We start from the raw sequence: 11,134 nt of genomic DNA, 5'->3' as shown, positions 1-11,134 counted from the left end.
CGTTTCATTTTCTCCTGGATACGAGATTCCGTCGAATATCTATCGCGGCAAATTTATCTCGTCGATTATTGGACAGTTGATAAATTTGTGAATGATATATCGTAACGATGTTTTGTATAAACAAAGGACTAGCTACAATCGTACTCGGATGAGAATGAACTTTCTCCGTTAATCCAACAGTCACGTCAATGTCTTCATTATCGTGCCTCGTAAGTCGCTATTGAGTGTCGAATTGACGTTTAAGAAAAAGAAGATGTAAGAAAGTGCGCTCTCGCAAAGTAGGTTAACTAGCGAAATCTTATAGATTCGCGCCTCTTCGGGTATTAAACGAGCGGAGCACTTTTTGCCGTATCCTCGTCTAGCGCCGCCGATTCTTTAATTAAAGAAGAATCGTAGGCAAAATTTTGCCATCGCAACTCGTCGAAGAATTGACCTTTAAAATCGCATTAACTATTATACATCATTAAGGAAAAGAGTTCTGAGATAGAAAGATTAAGAATATAATTTGTAACAGCTCTTTAAAAATGAATATACATATAGAGCTAATTAAGTTCTGTTATTAATATTTATTTGTGGAAAAAAATTTTAACATAAAATATTAGACAAAAAAGTTTCGGTTGCCTTTTTCAACCTTCTTCAGCGCGTCATTTAAAATTAAAGATTAATAAAAATTAACAATAAATTATTCATAATTGTCAATATACTAAAACTATACAGAAACAGAGTTATTCGCATAAAACTACGATGAAGATTATAAGAAATTCGTGGGTTTCGCCTTTTACGTTTTTTTTTCTCGTTAATGGAAAATCAATATAGAGGATGAAAAACGCCGAGTAATGGAAAATCGATGACGACGAAAAAACGTAATAACGACAGACGAATTTTACTACTCATATTTTACGTTACCTAAGTGCCGGCGTATAATTTATATACGTATTCCACTGAATTTTTTTTTCCATGTCACAGGCATCGATCAAAACACTTTACATGTGCACTCTTACGCATATCCGTGCGGTTAGAGTCACGAGCGAACTTGTACGTGGCGATAATTCATCCTATATGGACAAGCAACGTTTTAATAATAAGCGCCACGATGATTAATCGGTTAAACTGCGGTTGGAGAAATTTGCGTAATGCATAAAGAGCGAAATAAAATAAATCCCGTCCGCGTACGACAAGACGTTGCTGTTGCGAAACCATCGGACAATTTTTCCCAAGCACCGCGATACGCAATCGATGTCGATCGCGAATTAATAACTAATCAATACCGAGAACACGTGAGGGGATAGACGATGAAAGGCTTAACTGTATCGAGGAGAAATGTCGACATTGCTTGACAGACCGCTGTCGCTGTATAAACTGTCGTAATCCTCGACGATTACCTGCCGATATGTCGTATATGGGATTTGCTTCACTTGAGAATCACATACAATGCGATTAAATTAAATTTAAAATTGCTTCGAAAATATTTTGACGTGTTAAACGCGGCTATTTCGCCACACGAACATCGCAATTTTTTTTTATTAAAAGAAGAAATCTTTTTTATATAATGTAAAATTATAGAGATCCTAAATGCCGTCTTGATTTATTGATAAAACATTATTTTTGGGTACCCTTTTCTTTTTATCGGTTGAATAAAATAATAAATGCTTTTCCGAGATTAAAGTATATATAGAAACAAAGCGCGAATTCACCGATTGTATGTTAAAAACAAAGAATTTTTTTAAGCTAAACAATAAAAATGTTTTTCTTAATAAAGAGTTTTTAAAGAGAAAAAAAATCACGGTTGGGTAATAACTAGTTAATTAGTTAAAAAGTTAATAACTTTTAACTTAGCTTAATTAATTTAAAATGTATTAATTTTTAACTTCAAGTAACTTAAATTTTTTTAACTCTGAATACCATTATTGTTTTTTTTTTTATAAGTTATAGACGTACGTATCATTAATTTTTATGTTCATTTGTCATTGTCAATTGTAATGACCAAAAAATATATTTCTATATAAAAAAAATCAAAATTTCTTTGTTATTATATATTTTAACAGAATTAATTTAACAACTTTAACCGAGTTAGTTTCTTGTTCATTAAACTTTTAACTTAACTAAATTAATTTCATAAGCAACTAAACATTAACTTAACTTAGTTTTAAAAGTTCACTAACTTACCCAATCCTGGAAAAAACGTATATTAAGAAGTCTCGAGTTTTCGCAATTTAATAAACTTCTGCATATCCCGCATTTAATACTGTTACGCGTTTGAAGACGAAGCGATTTCTGAAGAGCTTCGCGAGAGCTCGAGAGCGCACTTAGTTATCATAATACGTAACATTAGGAAAGACCCTTATATCCATGCAGAGTCGGGAAGGTTATACCGCCTCTCGCGTTCTTAGACGTATGCAGAAATATACACGTGCACACACACACACACACACATACACCAGCGCAAGGCGAATCCAGTTTGCCGCGAGTTTTTGCAAAACGCGCTAGTGCCAGGGCAGTGATTCCCGGACAACGTGACGCAATTATGCAACAAACTGGTCACCACCCTTTTCTCTCCTCTCTACCCTCCGTCTGCCTCTTCTCGTCGTCCTCGATTGTATCGCTGACCTTGGAGCCCTTGAAGAGATCACACTCGCGGCCTTGCATCAGCCGAGCCTGCCTGCGCGAGGATCACGTTCGGAACGTGAGCCCGCGGGTTGCTTACATTGTTGCGAAGATAACTCAGTTCCTCGAGGTCTCGAAGAAGGTGTTAGCTCCGCGAAGAAGGGGATTTCTTTTTGCGAAACACTGGCAAATCCAGAAGAGTCCTTCCTCGAGTGCTTCCTCTGCGCTTGCAAAAGTTCCTCGCGGTCTTCGAGAATTTAATGAAGACATTAGAGTGCTTGAGACTTTTTTGCTTCAGAGAGGAATCAATGAAAATCAATATGTGACATAAACGAGAAAAAACGAAGACGCGCGACCTTGCTTCGTGCAAACGCACCTGCCGCCCGAAGTCGTAACTCGTCTGACATCCTCATTGCCGAAAACAGAAGCTGCCTCTGTATCGGTCAATTGCACCGGTATCTCATAACGGCTCGCGCCGCCGAAATTGCATACTTATTAAATTGCACGGTTACATCGGCGCCTTATTAACGTCGGGACACGAGTCCGTAGGCTTTCTGGGAAGTGGCACAGGAAGCATAGATTCGAGAGGATGTCCTCGGGCGTCTCGCCATTAATATATCGCTCGTCGTGGATCTTCGGTGAAATTTCGTCTTTATTAAACGGAGTATTAGGAAGGACATTTCATCGGTATAGTGATACAAGAATTAGGAATGCTATTTTTTACCCCTGAAACATGATTTGTCGGTCTAAAAAGGTCTTACTAACGTCGACTCTAAGAGTATCGTTTCTTCAAGCGTTATATAATAGTCATTATTGTGGCACGAATCATTTGATCTCGAAAATGCTATTTCTCTCGAATCAATTTCAACTTCATTTCAATATATGTCACAAATTTTAAAGACGTATTCTAGGAACCAAAATAAGAGAAAACGTTCCGATAAACATGGGTCCGTAAATACTTTCCCTCCGAGTTTAGCCGTCTAAAGTTGGGGGAAAAATCGAAAAAATGTATTCTTAGAGATTTCTTCACCGAGATTGTTGAAAAAGTCTCCGAAAGCTATATACAAACATTTCTCTATATTTTTTCACTCATCTTTAAGAGGGTTATAACTCGGAGGCACGTTTGGACCCATGTTCACAGCAATAACTTTTCCTCTTCTTCGACTCCTAGAATACACCTTGAAAATCTCTGACATAATTTTAGAAACACCCTGTATATAAGAAATACAGAGATGAGTTTCCCATTCTCGCACACTATATCGACCGCGTGTATGAAAGGAGGCGGAGTGTGCTCTTAGAATCTCTGCGGTCTGCTACATCTATTTATAGCTTGCACACACACACAAATGCACGCGTGTTTCAACCAAGCACATTGATCGCCGTGCATAACGGGCTTTTATACACGTTGCACTGAATATTCCTCTCGCCAGCCAGAGAATCCGCGCGCGGATTTCTTTCTCTCTTCCTCTTCTCAGCTCATCGTCAGCCGTCCTCTCTCAATCCGCTCGTGCACGCGTACGGAACGCGCGCCACATGTGTCCGGTCCTTACTCCTTCGTGTCTTATTGTTGGACGCGTCTCACGAGTTACGCGATTTCTCGAGGGCGATTAGCTTTCTTTTTTAAGGCTCCTCAGTCACGTTGGATTGTGACGTCAGAGAAAGCACACGCTGAGAATTCTTACATGCCATTTTTAAATGAAAAATTCCTCGAAAACGATTCCTTTCCTTTGACAGTCAATCAACAACTGTGAAATGATAGGGTGTCTAGAACGGTCAGGGAAAACCGGGCATCGTCTGGGATTTTATAAATCTGGAATTGTCAGGGAAAAAGTCTGGAAACTTAACTATTTATCTGGATTTTTTCACATTATTCTACATTTGTCTTAATAATTGGAAATTTTTTATTTAAATAAATATAAATTTTTTTTTGACTCCCAGCACGCTAATTTTCTGTGTTAAAAATCGTTTGTTTCGATTATCGTACATAATGCAGATTGTATAATTGATTAAAATTTTTGTTTTTTTAACTTCCGAACCTTATTCATTGTTGACAAAAATATCTCAAGGATTTCATGATTTGACATTTAATTGATTTATTATATAGATATATGCAAATTATATATTTGGAAAAGATAATACTAAAAAGTTAGGGAAAAAATGAATTTCTGGTCTTGGAAAATCTGAAAAAGTCAAGGAATTTTCATTGAGTCTGCTGAACACCCTATATAATTATGATATAATGATTGATTATAAAGGGAAGAGGATAGTTTTCGAGAAATTTTAAGAGTGTAGCCATCTGTAGTGCTGCTTCATCGAAATATCTTTTTATTTCGAAATGCCATCTAAGAATTTTTAGCGTATGTTTTCTTGCCTTGCATTTGTCTTCTCTTAAAATCAATAAAAGAATTAATTGTACTTGCTCTTCTTTTGAATAAACACTGGGATGAATTTGCATAATTAAAATTTAAAAAAATAAAAAATTAAGAAAAAATGTAATCATCTCTCCCTCTTCTAGAAAAAAATCCTACGGACACCCATGACCTTAATTATAAAAAAAAAACGAGATTATTTCGATTACTCTTTTCGGAAGTTGAAACGAGACCTCTCCAATTGCTTGGATCCAATTCAGATTACACGCAATCTCTCCTCGGTTCTAATTAGATCCACAAATTTATAGCTCACGGAGCATACACAGTTTGCGCTCGCTCATTATAAAGGACCACTGTACTAAGGACAGCGGCGCGTTGTCCGGTCGCAGCGTTTGGCTCTCCTTCTCTCGTTGCGGTAACGAGATTTGCTTTTTCCGCGCCGGCCTGGCGAGGGAGAGACCGGTCACGGCGTCAGTAAATTGACCGATAATGTTGCTTGGCACTGATTACCGGATAGCAATGATGGATACTCGAAGAGGTGGGCGCCTTTCCCTCGTCGTGTCGTCGTCGTCGTCGTCGCTCGTGCGTCTTCCTTTCTTACCTTCCCTATGTGCGTCCTGTCCTTTGCCTTTACGTGCACGCCAAGGTCGCTAACCTTACGAGCCCTCGGGTGCTGTTTGGCGCCACACTCTGCTCTCTCGTAGCTTTTAGCCTGCTCCTGTTACCGCGGCCGTCCGCCGATAACGGGCAGGGAATATGTATAACCGGGCACGTGGAGGAAGCGGACCGGATCATCGCACCGGGATATTTATAGTTTTCGGAAATCGCTACCGCGATTCCCCGAGATAATCGTCAGCCGTGAGGCGTTTGAATATTCAATTTCGGCAAAATACGAAGAGAGAGATTATTTCAGCGAAAATTAGGAAAAATCGAGAAATGATCGACGCGATGACCCATCGATCTTTTTAATTAACTTGAGGCGAGAGCGGATCATCGCACCGTCGAGATATTTTTAGTTTTCGGAAATCGCTACCGCGATTCCCCGAGATAATCGTCAGTCGTGAGGCGTTTGAATATTCAATTTCGGCAAAATTCGAAGAGAGAGATTATTTCAGCGAAAATGAGGAAAAATCGAGAAATGATCGAGAAACGATCGCATCGGGATATTTTTAGTTTTCGGAAATCGCTACCGCGATTCCCCGAGATAATCGTCAGCCGTGAGGCGTTTGAATATTCAATTTCGGCAAAATTCGAAGAGATTATTTCAGCGAAAATTAGGAAAAATCGAGAAATGATCGACGCGATGACCCATCGATCTTTTTAATTAACTTGAGGCGAGAGCGGATCATCGCACCGTCGAGATATTTTTAGTTTTCGGAAATCGCTACCGCGATTCCCCGAGATAATCGTCAGTCGTGAGGCGTTTGAATATTCAATTTCGGCAAAATTCGAAGAGAGAGATTATTTCAGCGAAAATTAGGAAAAATCGAGAAATGATCGAGAAACGATCGCATCGGGATATTTTTAGTTTTCGGAAATCGCTACCGCGATTCCCCGAGATAATCGTCAGCCGTGAGGCGTTTGAATATTCAATTTCGGCAAAATACGAAGAGAGAGATTATTTCAGCGAAAATTAGGAAAAATCGAGAAATGATCGACGCGATGACCCATCGATCTTTTTAATTAACTTGAGGCGAGAGCGGATCATCGCACCGTCGAGATATTTTTAGTTTTCGGAAATCGCTACAGCGATTCCCCGAGATAATCGTCAGTCGTGAGGCGTTTGAATATTCAATTTCGGCAAAATTCGAAGAGAGAGATTATTTCAGCGAAAATTAGGAAAAATCGAGAAATGATCGAGAAACGATCGCATCGGGATATTTTTAGTTTTCGGAAATCGCTACCGCGATTCCCCGAGATAATCGTCAGCCGTGAGGCGTTTGAATATTCAATTTCGGCAAAATTCGAAGAGATTATTTCAGCGAAAATTAGGAAAAATCGAGAAATGATCGACGCGATGACCCATCGATCTTTTTAATTAACTTGAGGCGAGAGCGGATCATCGCACCGTCGAGATATTTTTAGTTTTCGGAAATCGCTACCGCGATTCCCCGAGATAATCGTCAGTCGTGAGGCGTTTGAATATTCAATTTCGGCAAAATTCGAAGAGAGAGATTATTTCAGCGAAAATTAGGAAAAATCGAGAAATGATCGACGCGAGTACCATCGATCTTTCTGATTAACTTGAGGTGAGAGCGAAGTGAGTGTGTAAAATTTATTTTCAGCCATTATCGTGTAAACGGCTGAAAAAGAAACTCTAATGCATCATCTATTATCGGTAATAAAGCATAGATGTGTGCGTGCAGTGTAGCTATGCATCGATCGGTTAAGCACTCTGCTATTTTCTAAATTGACGAATCGAGGGATGCAGCGGCACAAAGGTGGGCGACTTGAAATCCGTAATCTTTGAAATCTTCGCGGATCAAATTATCTCGCTAAGCCTCAGATCCTTATCCCGCGTCGCGCGAGAATTTCCCTTCCTGTTATCTTTAATGTCGCTGCTGATCTCGTCTTCGTTGAGCTGCGGAATGCGCGCCGCTCCGGTTTCAACCGCAAGGGAGCTGCGGCTGCAGAGATAAAAAAAATCCGCGAACATTATTAAAACCAGTTTATTAAAACCGTGCCGCCATCTCTCGCGTCACTGATTCTTTCTCGTGATCCCGTCCCGTAATTACGCGCGATTTATTAACGCGACGCTGAGATCGGACGCGTCTAAGCGCGGATCAGCTTCATCCTGAGTTGTTTTTCGGCCAGCTTCGAAATCGGAAGAACACCCCTTTCTTTAAATTTACCCTTTAGTTTCATAAAATTACATTCTTCGAATATGAAGAAATTTTTAAAGAAAATATATTTTTTTTTAAATTGTACCACAAGAAATGCATAAATATTTATCATTTTTGCGCACCCTTTTCTTTTTATTGGTTGAAAGAATAATAAATGCTTTTCCACGATTAAAGTACTTAATTTTTTAATTTAAAAGAATTCTTTGTTTTTAACATAAAATTGGTAGGTTTGTCTTTTGTTTCAGTATACACTTTAATAAAAAGAAAAAGGTGCGTAAAAATCGTATTCTATCCACAAAACAGGACGGTGTTTAAGATTCCCTTAAGCAAGTAAAAAATCGACGTACAACAATGAAAGGAAAGTTTAAAAGAAATGTTTATGCTATCGAAAGAAATGAAAAAATTGCTAAAGTACTCGATGATGAAGTCTCGTGTCGGATGAGAGAAAGAGGTACAGGAACCGCCATCTAACGAACAGAAAGAAGCCGGCTCCGTCGATCGGGACGGCTCAAAGTTAACAGAGTGCGCCGAGGCGAGACTCTTAGAACGGGCGTGTATTCACGCGCACGCTCGCAACGCTCGCTCCGTGGTACTATTTCTCGGTACGTGTGTCGCAGGGCGATTGCGCGGCGCAATGAATCAGACCGCGCCAGTGTCGTGTATTCCTGCGGGGAAGATGTCAAAGGCGAAGAAGGTGCTGGACGAGGCCCGGGAGATCCAGAATCCGGAGCTGGATCTCGCGGACAAGGGTATCGCCACGTTCGAGGAGATGCCGGGATTGCGTGAGTCTCGTCCCACACGTAGTCGCGCTCGTATCGCGCCAAATTAGGCAACTTGTCGCGGCTGGTTTCGGCTGACGCGATCCGCGCAGCTTCGGCCATCTGAGCGTCCGGACCACGTGGGCGCGTCAGAGCGCGCGCGCGCGCTGTCCTTTTAAATTTGACATTTCGCGCTTAACGTAAACATCGAGTTATACGCAATGTACACAGTAGGACATTTTTTCTTGTTAAAAATGGTTCCCGCTGAAAATTTTTGTGTTAAATATTTAACGCATTCGTGTGTTAATTTAACATATTGTTGTGTTAATTTAACTTATATGTTTAATTATTAAAAGACTGAAAAAAGATGTAAAATTGACACAATGTGCATCTATTTTTTATTTTACGTAACAAATATGTTCTGTTTTATTAGTGACAAGATTTATCTGTTAAAATTTACAAAAAAATATTGATTTTTTATTTTATAATATAAGTGAGGATTATTTTAACTATGTTTATTTTATTACAAAACATTTATTTTAAGTTACTTGAGGTTTTGCATTTATTTTGTGTTAAAATATTAACACAGTATTCTGTTTGGGACATGTGATATCTTTTTAACACAAATTTTTTAACTGTGTATAAATCTCGCGATGCGCGAATTTGAAGGTTTGAAACATCGTGACTTTATATTGTGACAAAGAAGTGTAGATACACGTGTTAATGTAGGATAAATTCTAAACTTTTTTAAAACAAATTAGTTTCTTGTTAGATAAAATTAGTAAAATAATCAACATTAAAATATAATATTACAGCGGCTTTTACTTTATTATGTTTCAGTGAATATGATTAATGTAACGAGGCTGACGTTAAGCCACAATAAAATTCAAGGTAATGTAGCTTGACGTAATTGCACGCAATTGTATGTTCGATGATTCAATTGATTCATTCAGATCGATAATTGCTTTCGATATAGCGGTTCCACCGGGTCTCGCCAATCTAGTCAACCTAGAAATACTGAATCTCTTCAACAATTGCATCACCGAGCTGCCTATATCACTGTCGCAAATGCCAAAGTTGAGAATCTTAAACGTAGGGTCAGTATAATTTGTAGGTAAGCTTTTTAATTGTGTATCACACGATAAAGATTTACTAGAGTATTTGACTTCCGGCAGGATGAACCGATTAGATGTGCTTCCTCGCGGTTTCGGTGCGTTTCCGGTTCTCGAGGTACTAGATCTGACGTACAACAATCTCAGTGAAAAGAATTTACCCGGAAATTTCTTCATGATGGGTCAGTCGTATAGTTATTAAATTGTTTAATGCGTCTTCCCGCAAACCGCGCATTAATCTTTTTTTTTCCTTTAGAAACTCTAAGAGCGCTCTATCTAGCTGACAATGATTTTGAGTATCTACCACCTGAAATCGGACAGTTGAAAAATCTGCAAATTGTAAGAATTGTCAGACACTTTCGCAATTTTTAAGAAAATAGTTTTGAAAAAATCTGTCGATCTTGGAGGAGATTACAGAGATTAAAATATTTTAGCTCGTACTGAGGGAAAACGATCTGATCGAATTGCCGAAAGAAATCGGCGAGCTGGCTCGCCTTAGAGAGCTGCATATTCAGGGAAATCGTTTGACGGTGTTGCCTCCCGAGATAGGTATGACTAGTGAATAGCGGTAAAATAAGTTTATCGCCGAAAGAAAAAGGGTCTACATAAGTTTACCTTACAGGAAACTTGGATCTAGTGAGTAACAAAGCGGTATTTCGAATGGAGTTCAATCCGTGGGTTACTCCGATTGGCGATCAGCTGCAAGTGGGCATATCTCACGTCATCGATTATATCCGCTCGGAAACGTATCGATAGTAGGTGTTTCTATTATCATTAGATGCTGTGTCACAGCACAATTTAATTAAGAGTCGAACAAATATTTAGAAGCTTAAACTCGACGATTTCTTCGCATTTGTTTGCATTTAACATCACAATTCAAGGCTACTAACATAGAATTATTGATTGAAAAGTCTGGACGATGAAGGTAATTGTCACTTTTTGCAGTGTTTACAATCGACACCAAAGCGCCAAAGGCCCGCCACCTCCTATCGAGACCGATAAGAGCAAGAAGATCTCACGTGCTCGTTAACGTGCGCTCGTGTTCGTATACTTCTGCCTAAATAGTGCTATCTGTGACTAATCTTGTTTCGGAGATTATTTTTATAAGTCGTATATACTGCCAATTTTAATCGTTAGTTCGCATTAATTAATTCAGGAATTAAATGGTGCCTTTTAGAAATAGAGGAGAATAATAATGAGAAATAGGAAAAATGTAATGTGCATTTTAATAATATTATACTTTTTTAATACCTATATAATATATACTTACATATATATTATATACATATTATTTTAATCCAAGAAAATTGTATATGTGTATTAAAGATTTTTTTACTAATTTATTCCGCCTTTTTTATTAAGAATATTAATAATGGTGGACTAAGTTTTAAGCTGAAAAATATTTCCTGCATCTGTAGCTATGTGTGTAACTTGGATTTTTTAAAATT

The 11,134-nt window shown here is 38.6% G+C and overlaps 1 protein-coding gene across 1 annotated transcript; it reads left to right on the top strand.

The window, feature by feature from the left end:
• The first annotated feature begins 8,368 nt into the window (after window positions 1–8,368).
• On the top strand, window positions 8,369–11,029 carry ics (ras suppressor protein 1). The gene is made up of 8 exons (XM_029301477.2): window positions 8,369–8,598; window positions 9,415–9,465; window positions 9,551–9,671; window positions 9,750–9,868; window positions 9,943–10,025; window positions 10,121–10,235; window positions 10,309–10,441; window positions 10,632–11,029. Exons 1-8 carry the CDS (start codon window positions 8,451–8,453, stop codon window positions 10,714–10,716), a joined length of 855 nt encoding a protein of 284 aa, XP_029157310.1. The 5' UTR covers window positions 8,369–8,450; the 3' UTR covers window positions 10,717–11,029.
• The last annotated feature ends 105 nt before the right edge of the window (window positions 11,030–11,134 follow it).

The sequence above is a fragment of the Nylanderia fulva genome, unplaced genomic scaffold, assembly GCF_048542155.1.
Source record: "Nylanderia fulva isolate GAGA-0341 unplaced genomic scaffold, ASM4854215v1 Scaffold23, whole genome shotgun sequence".
Lineage (NCBI taxonomy): Eukaryota > Metazoa > Arthropoda > Insecta > Hymenoptera > Formicidae > Nylanderia > Nylanderia fulva.
Note: the sequence above shows the minus strand (reverse complement) of the source record. Positions and strands in the feature narration are given on the sequence as shown.

What these genes read in the sequence shown, in the direction of transcription:
- ics (XM_029301477.2), top strand. Translation starts at nt 8,451, where the DNA reads ATGAATCAGACCGCGCCAGTGTCGTGTATTCCTGCGGGGAAGATGTCA. An exon ending in TTGAGAATCTTAAACGTAGG is followed by an intron (nt 9,672 to 9,749) that starts GTCAGTATAATT and finishes GACTTCCGGCAG; the next exon opens with GATGAACCGATTAGATGTGC. An exon ending in CGCTCGGAAACGTATCGATA is followed by an intron (nt 10,442 to 10,631) that starts GTAGGTGTTTCT and finishes CACTTTTTGCAG; the next exon opens with TGTTTACAATCGACACCAAA.